We start from the raw sequence: 21,369 nt of genomic DNA, 5'->3' as shown, positions 1-21,369 counted from the left end.
CCATTGAAAAAGAATTCTGAAGGTATCAGATTTGACATCATATCATAACGATATTCACCTCACTGAAAAACCTCAAGTCTTTCGAGCTAAAAGTTACGTCAGTTCTAATTTTCAAACGTGGTTTTCTAAAATCTTAGTTTTCGTTGATATTTTCATTTCAATTGACCTACGTATCAACTCGAACACTCAGATTTATGCTCTAAATCGTCCGTGCGTGATAAAAATTCAACGAAATTTGTTTTTTCTCGGTAAAAGGCACGGTGTTCATTTTACCATCCCTGTTCATTTTACCACCACTTCCCCTATTAATACAGAGGCGTCGCGTGGCCTAATTATCAACCTGTGCACTGCCCATACTCGCAATACAGTCCCATTAGGAAAATCATCATGTCGAGAAAAACGCTTCTAAACATAATACATAACATTTTCGTTTCACCGTTTCTGACAGTAGTAAATTGTGGTGGCATTACTCAACACATTATCATTGCAGTATTATAAAACCGCCGAGAACTAAAATATAGTTAAAGTGGTTCTTTTCCATATCCTAATCTAAGATTCTATCCAATGGGACTCGTTATCTGAGTATTTTTCTTGCCAAACACAAATATACTGGCATACCAGTCCCATTACGGGGGACTGGCTTGGCTTACTATGTTTTTACGCACCTTGACACAATCGTTTTCAAGTAGATCTTACGCTAGATTCCAAGGAATTTTCCAACTGCAACTGTTAATACTAATAAATTTGGATTAAAAATGTCTTTCAAAGTTATTGTACTATTCGGTGGTGACAGTGATCATGTTGAAGACTCTCCTGGATTTTATTTAACTGCAGAACATGTTCCGGTCAGCCAATCTAGAAAGTGAATGGAATACACCACGGGGATGTTGGTTTCAAGCAATGCAACAAAGCAATTTTTGGCCAGCATGAAGACGGCAAAGCTGTTGAAGATTCCTTAGATATATGTGAATTGTCCTGTTGTATGCCTTGAACCACCTTACTATTTGGTTTTAGAAGTCGCATGTACCTACTTAGGGGTGACTGTGGAAACTCTGGCTGGCCAAAAAAATCAACCCAATTTCAAGCCATAACAAGTTAAGCCTACCGGAGAGTTCGGTGATCATTGGCCGGAGTACAATAGTAGTGAGAGCAGCCGCATTTACTTAAAAGGAAGATTTTTATTGACTATTTTTGGTTTAGAGGCTCGTAAGCACACATTTTGAGTTGTGGCTCTAGCACATCGCAACAGAAGTCATTCTGGGAAAACTTTAATACCACGTAAACATAAATACTTTACATGAATATACATGGTTTGAGTAATTGAAATTTGTATTATTTCTCCTTTTAATAAAAAAAAAACAATACGATGCAAGATTACAAAACTTATAACAGGGCCAGGTTTGCTTCAACTTTTTTGTAATTTACTAATGGGACTAATATGCGGGTACTTTCAATATGGGACACACATGATTTGGTATTTTTTCGCATTTTGTCCATACAAAAATTAAATTTTAAGCATAATTTCATAAAGTACACTAAAAATAAACACTATTCATGAAGTTAACTAAAAAATGGTTAAAATCCATATGGGACTGTTATGCGAGTATGGGCAGTGCACTTCTAATTTATGTCGAATTCGTTTTTGAACCTAGGTTGGAACTGGCGCAACCTGTTCTGAACCACAGTTTCAACCCCAACCCGATTCAAGTTCGACCGAACTACAATTTGCTTGACGTTGGTTTATTTATGTGCTGATAACCGACCCAGCTCTTAAAAACGGAAACAACATTAGTGTCATTTTATATATGTCATTATTAGGTACACCTTGGATTCAAACCATATTTTAAGGTAATAAAATGTATAATCAATCTTTACTAACCTTCGTTTTCAAATATTTTTTTTTTTTCTAGTCTTTCAGTTGATTAAAAACATTTATGATTGCAGATGCTAAGCGGGTTGTTTAGTTTTATTTTTTCCCTTTTTCAATTTTAACGATTAGTCATCATTATGGGGAAATTGTAAATTTACATATGAAAATAATTCAAATTATGCGGGTCATCTGTTTCGATTTATAAAGCACTGGATTCTAACTAATATTGCAATATAGAATTAGTGATCATAACCCACATATTTTTACATAGAATTAATGCAAGATCGTTCGCTTCGTGTACTTGGTGCACGCATCAAGAAAATTGCTCGCTTTTAAACCACACCACAAGCGATATACTAACGATGACGGTACAGAGGGCACGACCGCTTTTGAATTCATTTTCTGATTGTCTTCTGATTGACCATCACAAGTACCACCGCGCTAATACTGTATGCTGGAAGCGAGGTTCTTAACCAGTATTGTACAAAAAAAACGCGCGGGCTCTGAGTCTCAAACATACAAAAACTTTTTACCGTCAGCCGTCTAAAAAATCATGCTAGTACTCCACACCACAAGCGTGGTGATGTTAAAAGCGCGAAGGAAAAAAGAGAGCAAGCAAAATGGATCTCTCTCGTGGATTGATTTGTCTCTTGTCTCCCCACCGCACGCTCGCACAAATTGATGTGGCAAGACTGTGCACCGGCCAGAGTTGACGCTTTGGCTACTTACACACTGGCATTTGTAGTGCAAAAAACATTCTACCACATATACAGGATTGTGTGTACGACGAAAGGCAACGCGTCTCCCGATGAGAGTGCACACGTTGGGTTTCATCGTCACAGCAGCAACGTGTAGCGTGGAACAAAGTGTTGCGTAGCATGCATCGCACTGAGCGCGTAGGGAAAATTAGGGCACAGATCTCGCGCCGCACAAAACAGCTTTTGCATTTATTTGAATAGAAAAAATATAACAACAAATATTTTGAAAGGTGAAAATTGCGATGATCAATGATAAAGATAATTGAAATATGCTAAATTTTATTGAGAGAATTAAAGAATCGTACTTCAAAAATAGTAGAAATTGTAGGTTGTTATGATAAACAATTTGCCACCTGTGCAGTGCACATGTTGCACATGTGGACGCGACGCCTCTGGATTAATATAATTCGGGGTAATGGAGCATAATCTACTGAACAACTAGTACATATCCGCCATCCGTCATCAGTCATATTGTACTTGACATACAGTATTGGACACAACATTTGTAACTTTTTTGATTTTCCGTACAAAATGGCCAACTATGGGGACTTAGATCTCAGTTATTTATAGACCGGTTTGAATGAAATTTTCACACCATGAGTTTTAATATATATTTTTAGGAGAGTTCAAATCACGAGTTCAAAAGGTCCCTCTCACTCTCTCTTTGTGGCTCTCCTTCGCTGTTGCTATTTATCAAGCTTTAATCGTGCTTCGAAGTCAATACTGACCATAACTGCATATTTGTAACATTCGACAAAAGTAGGCATTGAGTAAATGGAACACCAAGTGTGCATTTTATGGCAGTATGGGAAGAAACTAAAATTTCAAAAAAATACCAGGAACTCAAAAGTGCTTATTTGAGGCTGAAAATTTGTACAGCTCATGTCGTATATTGGGTGAATAGTCAGAAAATAATTCTGATAGAACTTTCTTTGCTACTACATTACGAGGCTCATGCATAATCTCAATTTGACTGTTATGCGTTTTTTTCGAAAACAGCTCTGTAGTGAAAATTACTACAATAGGGGTTACAATTGACAGACCCGCACCAACGATTTTCAACCGAAGTGATCTCATGATTACCATAAGAAGAAGTGTTGTAGTTTTTACTATTATGACAGAATGTTGTCGAGGTTGTTGGCTTCACTAATGAATACTATATTACTATTCATAAGTTAAATATACAAGGAAACTCTGTTATTTGAACTGTGTTGATGAAACTGCTGCGTAGTTCATGGCGATCAATCACTTTAAAATAAATCTTCAATACTGTGTCATTGAAAACTATTTATATTTATTTTATGCTTAGCAACAGGATTAAACATTGATAAATTTTACACAAACCTAACCATAATTATACGCATATTTTACGGTGTTTCGTCAGCTGGTATTTTTATGTATTAGGATCCATTGAGCCTTAAAACCATATTACGTACAATCGTTGTGCTTAACGAACTTGTTCTCATGATGACCTGGAGATGCAAACAGCAGCAAACAGATGAAAAAAACAGTAATTTTTGTGAAATGTGGACTTACCCAATATAATCTTCTATGATCTCAGTTCAGCGCTTATTATTCTCACAAATAACAGTGGTTTTTTATGCTATTAAGACGGAAGCAAAACAATTTTTCTTCACTGCCACTTGTAAATATTAGGGATACAGATGAATGATAAAATGGTGGAACGTAAACAAAAACGTATGGAAATTTTTACTTCGAAGTTCGTCAATTTTACATTCTAATTATTGTAGAATTGAGAATTGAACCAAAATACAATGAATGTAGTGGATTGACCAATAAAATAATAAAATATGCGTGGACTTTTTGAAGACATTGTGTTCTTGAATTTACCATACATAAATGACCGAGCACATTCTGAAAATAATATAATGAAGGTCATTATACAGTATGGCCCATAAAAAAATGCGAAAATTGTTCGAACGTGAATATAGCATCTACAAGCGTTATTTTTATTGTTTTTGATAGTGAATGTAATTTCTGACTAATGTAGTATATTCTGACACAACTTCGCTATCCAGGACAATTTTTGTCATATTTTTCTTACTGTCCTAAATAATGTTATAAAGCAAATAAGTTCAAAGGTTTTGTCCACCCAAAGCTAGAAACAGCGTCCAATTGTCGTATACTCTGGTGATAAACTTTCCACCATCAAAAATCACACTTTATTGTTGAAAATTCTAGTTTGTTCAGTATCAGAGGATGGAGGAGTTCTTAGAGAACGTGTTTTTCATGATCACAATAAAATATTTTGCCAGGGTCATAGTTTTGAGGGCATTTGCGTCTTATAGGTTTGATATGCCTTTATTTTTTGTTAAGGTTGAATAAAAAATAAATACAGAGTCCTATAATAGATTTTCGAGGATGAAATTTGTTCCATCGGTTAGAGACAACTTAAATCAAAACTAGCTCATAAGTTTTGAGCAAAACGGAGCCGCTTATCACACTTATATGAAGGTTTGATCAAAGCTCTGCAAAATGAGCCGTTTTTTCGAAAATATGTTTAAGTCTCCAATTGCCCAGGTATGAATTAATTCTGTTATTTGATATGGGCGTATGCTGGAGACAAGGCCTGTGAAGAATCCCACGCCATCGTTGATGTTTTAGAAGCTTTCATCACACAGATATTGAACTCGACGTCCGCATGTTAAAATTTGAAGGTATGCTTCCAATTCCTCTCTGGTAAGGTGAAAGTAACAGATAAAAATCATATCCAAAGCGAAAAACTGATTCTAAATAGATTAAACAATACAAGTAATGAATAATATTTATGTTTCATTCACATTTTCTATGTAAAAACTACCATAAAACATGACATGACCATTTTCGCATTTTTTTATGGGCCATACTGTAACTGATTTTATAGTAACTTTGACAATATTTGCTCATTGTAAATTCTACTGATTGAATGTCGTTCGATTTACGAAACAATTCATTTCAGTGCAGGCATTACTATTTCTCTTCATCGATTTTCTCTTTTGAGTGATGTGCTATTCAGTCGATTTTTGTTAGATTTTACAATGCGTAATGAAGAAAGACAATGAGTACTAAAACAAAAATATCAATCAAAAAGATTCGTCAGAGCATGGTATACGCGAAAAAATCGACAAAAATAAATCGATCACTGCAGATATGTCGTTATGATACTGATCGCGAGATAAGCTCCTTTTGTTTCAATGTTGGCACAATCGATGTAAGCTCGCTTTAGTAGCAAGATGCCTGCTTCTTCATCAGAATATCAAAAGTTCATTTCCTGGTCTGTCAATTTTTAAGTTTTTCCTTGTAGGTTAGCTCAGCTTTTTTTTATTATTTACATACTTTAAAATTTCACCGAAAGTTGACGAAATAATCTAAGTGTATAGTCACATACGACGCGGATTCCTATAACGCCCTCAAACATGTAGCTAAATAGATATGACTATATTTCATTGCTTGTTATATTGCAATTTTAGAGAAAACTTTCCGATCTACGGTTGAACAGAATCTTCCGCAGCTGTCATATTACTGATTTTCACAATGCAACCATGCTGATGACCGTTGTTATCGGTTGCTTTTCAAAGCTTTGGACTCTACTACGGTAGAACTTTGACAGATACGGTAGAACTTAGCAGTTACTGCAGAACGGATTTTTTTTTAAGAACCGCATTACTTCTTCTCGTTTTTGGCATTAAGCCCTCACTGGGACAAAGCATGCTTCTCAGCTTAGTGTTCAATGAGCATTTTTACAGTTTTCAACTAGGAGCTTTCTTTGGCAAAGTTGCCATTTTCGCATTCGTATATTGTGTGGCAGATACGATGATACTCTTTGCTCAGGGAAGTCAAGGGAATTTCCATTACTAAAAGATCCTTGACCAACCGGGAATCGAACCCAGATACCTTCAGCATGGCTTTGCTTTGTAGCCGTGGACTTTAACCACTCAGCTTCCCAGACTTCGCTGGACATACAAGCCATACGATGTACGAATGCAAAATATGGCAACTTTGGCAAAGAAAGCTCTCAGTTAATAACTGTGGAAGTGCTCATTGAACACTAAGCTGAGAAGCAGGCTCTGTCCCAATGAGAACGTTATGCCAAAAAGAAGAAGAAGAAGAATAAGTGTTGGGCGTTGCATGCTAGTATGTTGTCAAGTGTGATACTTTCTTCAAATACAAATCGTCCACTGGAAGCATTAACGTATTGGAGTATTTTTACGGCTTATAACAGCTTACAAAATTCAAATCTGCCGTTCCTAGTCGACAATTTTGATTGTGAATTGTTCTTAGGGTTGATACACAAATTATGTCACGCTAAATTTTAACTTTTCCGACCACCTCACCCCTCTTTGTCACACTTTTTGTATGAGTCATCCGAAAATTTTGTAAGGCTTGTCACGCTTGGCTGGACCCCCCCCCCCTTGGAGCGTGGCATAATTTGTGCATGACCCCTTAGTGTTACGCTCCTTTGTCTGTATCAATAATTAAAAGCTTCATCTAGGTTTACAATTTGAAGGCCCAACATAAATAGATTAGGTATAATCCTGCTAATTGAATTGCCTTAAAAAAATCAAAATTTTATATTATATTTATATTATATTTTCCATAAATAATACGATAATGCAATATATGTTGATATTTACCTATATTTTAAATTCAGAACGGATGATCGACTCATATATTCTTACTCGCTTTCGCAGCCAACGATTAATTAGCGAGTCATTCTCAGCTAACCTCCATCCGTTTCGAACTCATCATCCGAACGACATTGAACGTCCGAAGGTCGCTCGTTCGATTCCTGCTCATCCCACTCTACTTTTGATATTTCGCCAATATCGATGATCACATTGAACCGAATTCGGATGACATCAAATATGCCCGAAGTTTTTCTTCTAGAGTGATGTAGGGGCTATGAAACTATGACATATTCGGCTGTCTGACACTCAACCTGCACCCCGTTAAACCGGTCATTCTAGGCAGTGGAATCGTAAAAATTGATTTATTACGCAAATGAAACTGCAGGATAGCCGCCGCGTGCACACACACAAAGATAGTAAGTCACATCTGCTATCTGCTTAAGGAATCGCGTCACGTATCCCCAGGCGGCGCACAATTTCAGGGGAGAGTTGCTCTTCTTGAGTGTGACCCTTTTCACCTTAAGGCCGCACGGGACGTCATCATAATCACCCTATCCATTTCAAGAAGCAAATCCCAAGAACCACTCCATATATCGATGCGAAAATATATCACTATGATTCTATATATGTAGTGCACAACCCGATAAATTTTCAGCTTCATCGGTTCACTAAAACTCGAGATTTGCTTTCACAAAATTTTGATGATTATTGTTAGAGTGAGACGAAAGATAGGGAAAATAACACGGTCTCCCGTGTCCCCTTAAAACTTCTCACGGTATGGACATATCGTTCCGCAGATAGCAATAAAATATATTACCTGCTTGCTCGTTTTTGGACATTGTTTTCTACACATCCAACGGCTTCTCCACAGCCCTGATTGAGATATTGTTAAGAAGTAGCCCATCTCGCCGCACGCAACGCAAACCTACAAGGTGGCTCAGATGAGTTTTTTTCGTGGAATCGATCGTTGTCTCGGTGATAAATACCAGACCGCGCTGGCAAAGTTTAAGCCAATGGGGTTTTGGGCTGTCCTGCGAACAGTAGTGATGATACACTCCAGATTCATCCGGTTGAAGGTGAGCAACAATTGGCAAAAAAGAAAAACTCGGACTCTGCGGGTCGCCTCGTTAACATCATATGCCGTAAGTTACAACCCTTTAGGAGAAAAGTTAATGACAAAAGAATTCCATAGGTGTACGGTGAACTTTTTAAAATAGCAGATATGAAATGGAATTAAAAGGAGTAATTCCTAAATGTGTTTCCTAACCTGTTTATCTAAGATTTCTTATGGTGTTTGTATTGCTGAGTGCGTTTGAAATGCGAATATCAAATGCGGGAACACGAAACGCGGTAAAATTTTTAACAAGGAAGGCGAAGTCAAAATTTGGTTTTCTTTGCTGCGTTAGCGGTCATATGGATCATGATTGCTAGGTATCCTTTGTATACTTTGTGTGTATTATGAACCCCGAACTTTTCGTGCAAACACGAATTGTATTGATTACGCCATCCCAAATCCATCTACGAAATCCGAGTCACGTTTAATGTCAGAAAAAATATACCCAACGTAAAAATTAAGTCAAACTTGTGTATACCAAACATGTCATTAACACTTACAATTAACTAAAGCACCACCAAATCTGGCATAATTTGATTAAACAGATCTCATAATCGTTATGCGCTTGACCTTTATTTTTGAATTCACTCTGCAAACTGTTTACAGTTGCGTCCAAAAATATATATATCTCCCATTGCGAATTGTAAGTACTTGTTATGCTGTAGATCAGATACTAAAGGAGACGATCAAAAGGGTTGGGCCAAGTGTACGTTTCTTTCAGTTCCCGAGCTCCGATAAACATTGACCACTCCAGTTGAGTTTCTTTTCTCTGTTGTATCCAACGGAGGTCGTCTGTAATTGGACAGGTTCCTCTGCTTTTTAAACAACGGGCATACTTAAATGCGAAAAGTCGATCTGACACTTTTTTCACTGACTGGAAACGAAGCTACTATACGGCTGACAACGTGAAGTGCGATTTTATGTCACAATGGGGTGAGGTCATAATATTTGGAAAACAAGTTGAAACGATAAAGTAAATATAAATATTGAACATTCTATCGGGTATGGTTTTGCACCCGACAAAGCATTCTAAGCAAATTTGGCTGCGGGGCTTTCCGATACGGAAATTCTTCAGCGGTTAACGGATTACTGAATCCGGTTGATTTTTGTAGCCCTTGAACTTAATTGGTGAAATCTCCGATCCATATGTAGTGTACCTCATTAAAATTTAGTTTGAAGTATTTGCATAGTCCTTTAGCGATCACTTAATCTTATCTTCAATCTTAAGTAGTATCGAAACGTTCATGTTCTTCTTCTTTCTGGCGTTACGTCCCAAATGGGACAAAGCCTGCTTCTCAGATTACTGTTCTTATGAGCACTTCCACAATTATTAACTGAGAGCTTTCTTTGCCGATTGACCATTTTTGCATGTGTATATCGTGTGATAGGTACGATGATACTCTATGCCCTGGGAATCGAGAAAATATCCTTTACGAAAAGATGATCGACCAGCGGGATTGGAACCCACAACCCTCAGCATGGTCATGCTGGATAGCTGCGCGTTTACTGCTACGGCTATCTGGGCCCTGATATGAGTAGGGTTATGAAGTTTTCGTGATTTTTATTTGATTAGTTTTTATTCTAATGTTCGAAAAGACTGACTTAATGTTGGCAAATACTATTTGAACTTCATTCGATTTATCTGGAATGACCTCCACATAACACTTGCTTTATTTTATAAACTTTTTGTTTTAAAGCCTAGAAAAAAATGAAGCAACAGAATTATTTGAGAAAACATAAATAAATTACTCACAAAAAAGAGGCACAAATTTACTAGTCTAAAGTATAATATACAGTTGTGCTCAGAACAATAATAATACAAGCCGATTTTCATACAAATTGTTTAACTTTTGCATGATGTAACTTTGCTTCCATGTGAGCAATCGGCATACAATTTTGGCAGTAAACTACAATTATACTCAATTTTATTATAAAAAAATTTGATTTTCACACTACTAATTAAAAATTTAAGCATGAGGTAAAATCGCTCAAAATAATAGTAGTTTTTTTTCATAAATTTTTGTTCTACAACAATTTTGTAAAAAAATGGCTTTTTTATGCATTAATAGATTAGGTGAAAATGGATAGAAAATGAATAATTAAAAAAACTCCATCAAAATAGCTTCATTTTCGCGTTTTTAAGAATTTCCCGGGATCCCGGTAATTCCCGGGAAATGCCAATTTTTTCCCCGTTTCCCGGAAGTCAAATCCCGGGAAAATTAGAAACTCTACTTCGAAACTTATAAAACCCATAACTAGTAACATAGCGCTTTTGCGCCTTCTTTCGCATCGATGTTACTTATTTCACCATATTCCATGTGAAATCAATAATGTAGGATGCGAATTGAGTAATGCAGATAAAAGTCTGATTTTCACACATTTTATTCTTTTACTTATCCAGAGTAGATTTCAAATCTTGAGCTACCTGTTTATTGATGGTGTAACATTAGAGGAAGCTCTTCTTATCAGTTTTGCACAAATCTCGTTATTTCTGAGCGACTTTGTTGTACAAAATTTATGCTGGGCCATAAAGTGCGTACAATAAAATTCTGACAAAACATTATTTATCATTGCTGATAAGATAAATGATCAGACTATCAATTATATCATTGGAAATTTCAAACTTTAGTATATGACATGTGAATAGAAACTAGAAACCCAATTTCAGCTGCGGTCGTTTTTCAAAAGGGTCAAAACCAAGTCAGTGTATATCCAATAAAACATGTATAAATCTAAAATTTTTATTGCTCATTCAGAAGAATTTGACAAAAGTAAATTTTAAATTAAATAATTTTATTTATATTGAAAATACCTGAAAAGCTACGATTTTGTGAAGATATCGTATGTGGTGAGAAAAACTATAGCGATGTTATAGAATTTTACCATTTCATCAAATGTTTTCTAGCAAAGCCAAATAAAATTACCAAAACATCTTGTGGGACGTCTTAAGTACAAGGTACTTGAATTCATCACATCGAAGGATTATGAAAAAAATATTCATTACTAGGGTAGGTAGCAGTTATGGACACAGTGGTTGCCTGTTTCGCCATACGTGATTACTTTAATGTCTTCAAGTTTTGGATTTTTTTGTGTATTGTAGTAGTTAGATTTAAGATATATCTTGATGTTAAAACATTTAAAAATATTTAAAATGTAAAGCTATCAAAATTTTACATATGGCCAAATAGGGAACCACTATAGCCATGACTGGTGCACTTTCCCTAGTTAATATTGCTTTCCTACAAAATTGATCATATATGTTTTGAAAATACAGAAATTTGTTTCTTTCGATTTTCGAATATATTGTGTCGATTCGAATATTTTCTATAACTCGATAATTCTATAAGTCGACGGTCCCTTAAATTTCGAGTTATGGAGAGTTGACTGTATGTTCAAAAATATTGTTACTGCACTCGTACTATTGATTTTGCTGTGGTATTGGACAAATTCCATCCAGAATGAGTAGAAAAAATCAAAAATCGTGCTCAATAATCTTCGATTTGGATTAAATTTTACACATGCTTCCAGTATGGTATGATAAATGTTTTACATAGATAAATGACTCAAGAATAACTTTAAAAAATGGCCTTTGATTTTTTTACATACAGTTTTTTTTAATTATGGTTTCGAAACTGTTAACTTCAAGAAAAATGTACTTTGCAGAAGTTTTAGTGAACTGTTCAGAGCTCCAACTTCGTCGATATTCCCCCAAATTCCATCCACTACTAAGGGCTCTCGTGGCCATTGGTCATGCATTCGCAACGTTTCATAAGGTCATTGATCTCCACCAGAATCTCAACTAAATACTAACCCCTTTTTCAGGCATTCATACTGTGTGACCACACGCAAACAAATCCGTTCTCATAATCGTGAACAAAAAGTCACGGTAAACGGAACGCATTGCTTGCTGAATTTTATGACTTGGTTCCCAAAAGCGTGAATGTTTTTTTTTTTTTCTAAATCGTTTATTTGCAAGGCTCAATTGTTTAATAATAAACTCTACGGAGCCGAAAATCATGTTGACAACAGAATTTTATACGTTTTCAATGGAATTCTACTCTAAGACCTACGAGAAGATTTCTTCTTTGGTTGGGAACCAGAACTGGAATTCGAGTTCGCAAATTGAGCTCGCCGCATACTAGCTGTTTTGTTCTCAAAAGCTTCCTTGATGGCAATGGCAACCACTTTCAATTTCTCCATGCTTTCCTGCTGCTGCGTTTCCTTCTCCGAAGTATGTTCGTACGTATGAGAGTCGTTAAGTTCCACTTCTTCCGTTTCCGTGGGCTGATCAAGGAACTCCTCATCGAGAACTTCGATAATGTCGTCCGTCGGTATCGTCTCTGTCGGCATCGCTTGGTTTCCGGAAACGACTGCGGCGTATGACCCATTTCCTGTCTTTTCCTGTTTGCTCTCTTCCTGTTTTCTATCACGAGATTTCCGCTGAGGACAGGAGTTCTTCCGATGCCCAACAGTTTGACACAAAAAGCAAGTGTCCCTTAGTCCGTCATAGAAAATTTTCGCTTTCCTGCCCGCAATATCTATGGAAGGTGGGATATCCTTTTTGACGTCCATGTATACTCCCCGCACTCCAGTGAACATATGGTCGAGACCCAAATTCGGAGGGAATTTCTCTCGTACCACGCGCTCTATTCTTCCGAATTCTCTAAGAACTCCTTCAAGTTTATCGTCAGGCAGCTCTGGCGGTAAATCAAATACACGTACATATCGCATACTTTCTCCCGCCATCGCCATACGCACCTCTACAGATACTCCGCTAGTATAAACGAATGATCGTGGTTCCGTGTTTTTTAATAACGAGTCCGTCATAGCTTCCTTTGTTGCAAATTTAATAAACAACGAACGATCATGTGCTGTTTTGTAAGTTGTCTCCATCAATGCCACGTCCGTATCCAATTGTTTGATGAAATTGGCGATTTCAGTCCATGATGGTCGTGGGCTTCCCAACGGGAAACGAAATTGGACAGTGTTCTTTATCATCACATCACCCATGTCGATGAGCAGATAATATTCTATAGCACCGGCAAACGGCAACAATGAATAACCGAGCAACGAAAAAATCCTATACAGCACAAGCCGATAACAAAAAAAATACCGTAGTGCTGAGCGCACATTTGCCTTCGACTGTGTCTGACGACGGCAGCGATCGAACTGAAGCGTGAATGTTTGCATCTAGTTTATATGAACCTAATCAGTAATCCAAGAACACAGTTCTTGCTTCTTCCATTAGCATGTTTGTTTAGTAACGCGTTCGGTATTATGACTCTCAAATCACGATATCCAGAACCCGTTGAACCATTTTCACGATTTGGTTCCTGATAACGAGAACTTTGTTCACGCGCGCTGTCAAAAATGATAACGCATGCGCAGGAACAAATATACGATAGTCAACAAAGGAATGGCGGTCCGGAATGAAGGCATGCAAGCTATGCATTTTTGTTTTAGATTTTCAGCGAAATTTTCATTTGAGACTGTTTTCTGCGTGAATTATCAAGTAAGTAACTAGTTTTTCTTGATGCTACACGTACAAGAATACTGCGTATTGCTCAAAATGTGCTCGTTTGTAGCTGAAAAATGGTGTATTCCTCCAAATTAGCGGGCGTAGCTTTCGATTCCTAAAATAGTTATTTTATGCTGCCTTGTCGTGTTTCCTTTAAATTGCGTAGCTTCACAATACAATGTGAATGAAAACAATTACATCAGCAAGAACTTCTTAAATAATTCATTAACGGAAAACCGGTCATAAAATGTTTCCAATGTGTATGATAAAATCACGGTATCCGAAACATCACCATGAACTGTGTTGCTGGTTCCAAGAACACTGTTCTCGTTTACTAGAACAATAATCACGGATCCTTGATTTTCTTCCTACCAGTGATCACTTTCGCAGGCGTTACGAATTGTTTGAGGAACATAGTTCCCGATGCCGTGATTTATATTCATGGTGTATATTCGTAAACCGGAATTCCCCCTGTTCCAGAGTTCGTGACTGATTGTGCGCATTTTCTGGAACGGTTTTATTTGCGTGCAGCTCTCTTGAGGCTGCCTGTGGGTAATACACTTAAAAAAAACCACTTTACAACAGATTCGGAACAGCACGTTTTAACAAAGTATAAGCACTGATATAAAAGCAACAACATGTCTATGACTCACAGAGAGTTTCAATCATAAATTTATTTTCATCTTTTCCATTACCTTTTTATCATTATATAATTACATACATTAAGTATTTAAAGACATATCAAAGAAATAAAAAATAGAGCATAAAATTGTGTATATAAACTCTTGAGGAATTTCATAAAATAAATAACGTTATACAAATGAATTACAGAAGTATAAACAAAGATGCACAAATGTGCATATTCCACTATATTTTATATTATATTTTGAAATTCCATGGCACATACTAACAAACCGCTAACATGACACCAACAAAGCCCAAAATGCACTTGGTTTCATTTTATTTATTTTTTGTTAAGGGTTTGGGAAATAATCAAAATGTATCTTGCGAGCTGAGTCCATGAGTTTCCTATCTCTGGATAATTCTTTGGGGATTTTTGGTTTTTAGAGAACTTCTCAGAAATTTCAACGAATTCTTGAGAATGTTCGGAGATTTTTAATTGAAACTTAGGGTTTCTTGTTGGATTCTGATAATGTAAAAATGATTATTGGGGATGTTGTGGTGATTCCTAATAAACTCTTAAGATTTCTGCTATTTAAATTTTAATTTCATTGTTGAATTTTTCATGACAAAATTTATGATTTTTTCAGTGTATATCTTTTGCTTGTAGTCTAAATCAGACCTGCCAAACCTTTTTGAACCACGGGCCAAATCACAGAAACAATGTGGTGTCGCGGGCAACATTAAAAAAAACACCATGATTAATTAATGAATAATTAATGAAGTTCATAAATCTGATAAAAATCAGTGAATGGATAGAATTTCATTTGAAGAATTCGAAAAAAAGATAATTGCTGCTAGGCATTCTTCCGGATATTGTGAGAGTTTCTTCCAAAACTATATAATAATCTTGTGCAGAATATTTTCTTCAGAATCTACTTCAAAATTTTTGGATTCTATGCGATTAATTCTCACGTAAAAGTCATACTCCGAATTCTGTCAGAATCCTCCCCGAAATGTGATAGAATACTGATCAAGCTTGTACGAAAACCTTGGCCAGAATGTCCTGAACTTTATAAAAATCGTGCCTAGGATTCCTTCACAGTCTCACTCAATAATCATTGCGAAAAGCAACCTTGAAATCATTGAGAGTGCCAAAAAGTGTTTCAAAAGTAAGCTGCATAAAATTTTATTATAGATTCCAGCAAAACGTTATATAATGGTATATTGTAATCTTGTCCAGAATTTTAGGAAATTATACAATGATTCCGTTGTAAATCCTGGCTAGTAGTCTATGGAATCCTGGGGAAAATTCTGTGAGAATCTTGCCAATGTTACCCGTCAAAGTCGTGTTCAGAATCCATGAAAAATCCTGTGCAAGATTTTGTAAACATCTTGTCTTTTTGTAATCCTGGCAAGAAATCTGCGTAAATAACGCCCAGGTTTTTGTAAAATTTATTTCTAGGATTCTGTGAGAATGATAGCCTATAATTCAGTGAAAATATGTATGAAAATTTATCCTTTTGTCCGTAAGTTTTGTTCAGGTTGCATTTTTGAATGCCGAAGGAAGTCATGGTACAAACATTGTTGAAACACACAGAATTTGAGATTCTGACCCATTCATAAAATTAAGTACCGTCGTTGGGGGTGAGAATGGGTCAAATACGGCTATGTACGATTTAATTAATGAATAACTTTCGCAATTTAACTCCAATAAACTTCAAATTTGGTGTGTATGTACGTTGATGGTACTTTAACTTCCATAAAATTATAAAAAAAATATTTATTCACCGCGGCGCTATAAGTGAATGAAAAATGACCCAATCTCACCCCATAGAGGGGGTGACATTGGGTCACTGTAATTGAAATAACTTGTTTTTGAGAATATGTATGCAAAACCATTCACAGCTGAAAAATGTTGATGAAATACAATGCAAAAAAGACGAAAAGACATTTAAGATGTTTTACAAGAATGATAAACCCACTTTAAAGAACGATTATAGCAAAAAATTAAAAAGTTATGAGAAAAAAATGTAAATCCAGCATTTATCGTCAAGTGTACACAAATTTTCTTGTTTTTCCCCTCAAATTGTCTTCAAAGTCTCATTCCTTTTGCCATAAAGCCTATTCAGTTTCCCCAAAAGTTTATAGAAACAGTGATTATTTTAAACCTTCGCAAGTAGTTGAATTTCGGTGCGGTATTCCACGATCAATACATTTTAGGCAGATGTTGACGTCATAATCCCGGTATTTCAGCGATCCAACTTATTTATACTTCCGTGATTTGTTTCTATAATATGAAACCATAAATAAATAATTAAATAAAAAACCCTTTCATGAAATATTACGATGTCGTTGAGCACGAAAAACAGTTGCTGGTTTGAGAAGTTGTCAAAATGCGTTGCATTGTTATTCAATGCACGGAATCCTCAACCAGACTTGTTTGATGTTTCAGCGATGCTGTATTTAGAGAGAATAAACACATCTTAATAAAAAAGAGAACACCCGGCACCGTAAAATCTCAAAAAAGTGAACAAACAATTTCATTTACTATCGTTCTTGCTTGACCCAATGTCGCCCCCATTTTTAATGTTTTAGACACCGTACCGAAAAATATGATATTTTTGTGGAAAAATCAAATAGATTCCGGAAAATACATCAGAAGTGTATTGAAAAGACTTTCAACCTTCTACTAATATAACAAAAGAGAATAAAGTACATGCGTTATACTTTGCACAGGAGAAATTTAATGTTGTAAATTTTGTCTAGTTTCAACATACAAGTTTTTTGATAAATTTAACAAAAACTACTATTTTTTAATATGTATATTGTGATTAATTATGTGTAATAATATGTTCCCTAACATATGAATTATAAATTTTAGTAATATCAGCGTTATTAGCTAAAAAAATTCATAAATCATATTTTTCCGTTTTGACTCAATCTCACCCCCCAGACCTAAAGTCACCCCCATCGACGGTATCTAAGGAGATTTAAAGAAAACAAAACAACTTAAATAAATTATTAGGTTGACACTAAATTGAAAATTAAATAGTTTTGGTGTTTTCTAACCTCGGGTTGGTAGGATAGTTAACGGACCAAATATGAGAAGAACCTTCGAACCCTCAGCGGGCCGTACGTTGGGCAGCTTTGGTCTCAATGGTTTACTATAACTTCCTCACAGAACCTTTTTCTCTTTTCTCTGGAACTAGAAGTTTTCAAAAAAAAAATCCATAGAAAAAACTTATACACTATTTTCAAAAGTTATTTTTGAGTCGAAAAGATCAATTTATCTATGGACAACACTACTATACCGAAAACATGTGCAAAATTTACTGCAAATCGAAGATGGTCGAGTTCTGTGACTGTCCGATAAAACATGGAATTTGTCATTAGTGCGAACATGTAAATAACTTGAAACGGAGTAATAATGCAAAAACAATCAAATATTCAAGTACTCACATTTAATATGATTATCTGGCCCACCAACCCCGCTGGAAGTGGTCCTTATTGAAGTTCCCATTTATTATACTAAGCAATACCGGTGCCAGCTGCTTCCAAATTGTTTAGAAATTGGAAAAAGTTCACATTACTGGATTTGTCTTGGTTAAGGACGACATAATAAAGTCGATAATGGAGCCTCAATTAAAAAAATCTTCCTCCTATCTGTACAAAATTTGAGACATACATAAACTGCCCATAAAGGCATAACTATCCCATATGAAAAAAGTAGGCATTGAGAAAATAGCGTTCAAAGTTTGAAGCTTTTCTTCTCATACAAATGATTACCCAGACAACCACAAGTCGTATAACAATTTACATAAAAAGTTGTTTACTTGTGCGAATTACATCACACCCGTACAACATGGTGAATGAAATCGTTTGGTTGATGAACTTCCTCGCATAGAACGCTATTTTCTGAGTTTATCAGAGCATTTAGTTTTGTTTCGTACACACGTACAAAGGAAGTCGAATCAATCAGCAGCAGCTGTCAAATCAACTTTGTTATCATAAACTAAGTTGTATAAGGGTAAAGATTAATTAGTGATAGAATCTCTACACTCGCATTGCATGTCAATTTTCACCATATAAATTATGCACATACAGTTGTGTTCAGAATAATAGTAGTGAAAGCCGATTTTCATACAAAATGCTCAACTTTGGCATGCTGCAACTTTGTTTCCTTATGAGCAATCGGCATGAAGTTTTGGCAGTGAACTATAAATATACTCAATTTCATTATCACAAAATTTGAAAAAAAAAATCACACTACCGGCTAAAAAGCTAAGCACCAGGTGAAATCGCTCAAAATAATAGTAGTTTTAATAATTTAAATATCTGCTGTATTTTTAGTTTTTGAATTTTTCTTTATTCATCGTTTTAACCATTTCCACCCAAGGTATAAATGTATAAACAAGCCATTTTTTATAAAATTGTTGCTGAACAAAAATTTACAAAAGAAAAACTATTATTATTTAGAGCGATTTCACATGGTGCTTAACTTTTCAGCCGGTAGTGTGAAATTTTTCAAATTTTGTGATAATGAAATTGAGTATATTTGTAGTTCACTGCCAAAACTTCATGCCGATTGCTCATAAGGAAACAAAGTTACAGCATGCCAAAGTTGAGCATTTTATATGAAAATCGGCTTTCACTACTATTGTTCTGAACACAACTGTATATCGCCTCCACTTTTATGCGTATAAGGCCTTTTGACGACATCTTAAACGAAATCTTCACACATATAAGCATCGCATAACGCAAAAGGTGATTTCGTTATATGTACATTCTGGTTGTCTGGGTATAATTTTCTAGTACATTTCTTCATGTAATATTCAATTGAAACAATCGCACAGATAACTATTCTTCTGTTGATTAGCAAAAAATATAGACTTGAACACAATTCACGTTTTACAGTTGCTACTTTAGTCAAAAGTCAAAAGAGACTTACAGACGTCTTTTTTTCAATATGGGTCTTCACCATCTTCATATTTTTCTACAAAATTTCCAAACAAAGTGTTTTAATTTCCATATACATAGTATAGTATATAATAAAACATCGATGTTTCGACGAAAAAAAATGTTTGTTCGCAAATCAATTTGAGACAGCTATGCTTTTATTTAATTATCATAATATTCTAAATTATGCAAAATAGTGAAATGCGTTATCGGCAATCAAACAATTGTATGCACCGTGTTGTACGGGTGTAATGTAATTTGTACCAATAAAAAATGTCTTATGCAAATTCTTATACGACTTCTGATTGTTGAGCTATTTTTTTAAGCAATGTGTTAAAATTACATTAGGTTTCACATTGCCTAATATTGGTGATCGTTAAGTCTATCTTTATATTTACAGTACCTATATTGTTTCAAATATCTGTTTTATCAATATACAGATTCTTGATAAAATAAAAGAAAAATCTGAAACAAATACATGTATTTGGTATACATGGTTAATAGATCAAAATGATGAAATCCTATTTTTAGATTATTCCAGAAGCAATACACAAAATGACAGCTACTTGACCTGACAATTTAGGTGATTATCTATAAATCAAACAATAAATGTTTATTTCAAGTAACATTGTTGATCGTTTTTTACTGTGTATCACACAATCATGTTTCCAAATCTAAAACATTCATGTATAAAATTTTAATTTCGGTATTTTGAGATGTAATCTTAAAAACACTTGCTATTCCCAAATATATTTAAGATTTAGGCAGATATGGTTCAAAAGAATATCTTTTTCCAGTCTTCTATTTTGAAAAAATGATTATATTTATATACACGTCAACCAAGAATATGCACAGTAGGATGTGTTTTTCTCATGATAAAGTTATGTTAACATAAGCATGGCTCTAACACTCAATATGTACAGAAATACAAAAGTCATATGTACTATGTTATGCAACATTTGGAATCTCTGCAAAGACGAGTAACAAAACTGTGATTAAATACGCCCAACCATAAAATCAACAAATAACCCTTCGCACATTCTTCCACCCTCATCACCGGATTGAATGTCAAACAACGGCTGAGGTTCAATACCAGGATCAGATTTATTGCCACTGGGTCATACATTGTACCATCTGCGGTATGTGCTTGCTACCATCCATCAACGACGCGTCAGTAAATTTTCACTTTAGCATATACCACTCATCATTGTATGTTATCCTTGCGTGATCCTTCGTGATGACTCCTAGGCTAGGAATCCTAGCATTTATCTACTACTATCAAGCACAAAATCGATCCCGATTGGCACTCACCATTTTTCACGCCCTCTCGTCAACCGACACTGTCTCGTATCTTTATATAATCAGTTGCAGCACTTGATGTGGTGTTCCTTGAAAAATAACACACTCAACGCACTTCCTCCTAGTGTCCTTGTCGATAGAGATTTTTCGCGCCCTCGTCAGGGGTTCACAGCATGGGCACAGCACTGTTCATCAAATCCACTCGCGTACAAAAACGCGTCGAAAACGTTGAAAACTCCGGATAGCGATCCGTAACCCGATACCCGAGAATATGGCAGTGATGATAGCGGTCAGGTGAAAATACAAATGAGAACTAAAAGATGCCCCATCTTCTTACGATGTTTTTATACCACCGGCTGGGTGTAGCTTCGCGCTCTTGCTCCGTTGCCGTCCCTAGATCTCACCAAATGGTCAGCGAAACGTTCGGCTGAGTCGCTTCTCTGTGAAACAGGGTGTGATAAAGATGCGTCTCTCTAGCAAGGGAGTGAGTTGGTTGATGGGTTGCTGTGAACATAATTTCATGATATGCGATGCTTCTTCTGTCGAATCGAGCAGAATACAATGCATGGCAGTTGAATCGTCATTCAAAAAATGTGTTTTTT

At 35.7% G+C, this 21,369-nt stretch overlaps 1 protein-coding gene across 1 annotated transcript in view; it reads right to left on the bottom strand.

Moving 5' to 3' along the window:
• LOC5575365 (integumentary mucin C.1) overlaps positions 1–21,092 on the bottom strand; it is a 55,527-nt gene extending 34,435 nt beyond the window's left edge. Inside the window, exon 1 of the mRNA XM_001661839.2 lies at positions 20,780–21,092. Within this exon, the coding sequence (XP_001661889.2) occupies positions 20,780–20,782 (3 nt within the window). The 5' untranslated portion in view covers positions 20,783–21,092. The remainder of the gene's footprint in view (positions 1–20,779) is intronic.
• Positions 21,093–21,369: the final 277 nt, after the last annotated feature.

Source organism: Aedes aegypti, chromosome 2 (genome assembly GCF_002204515.2).
Source record: "Aedes aegypti strain LVP_AGWG chromosome 2, AaegL5.0 Primary Assembly, whole genome shotgun sequence".
Lineage (NCBI taxonomy): Eukaryota > Metazoa > Arthropoda > Insecta > Diptera > Culicidae > Aedes > Aedes aegypti.
The sequence above is the reverse complement of the archived record's forward strand: the minus strand, read 5'-3'. Positions and strand labels throughout refer to the sequence as shown.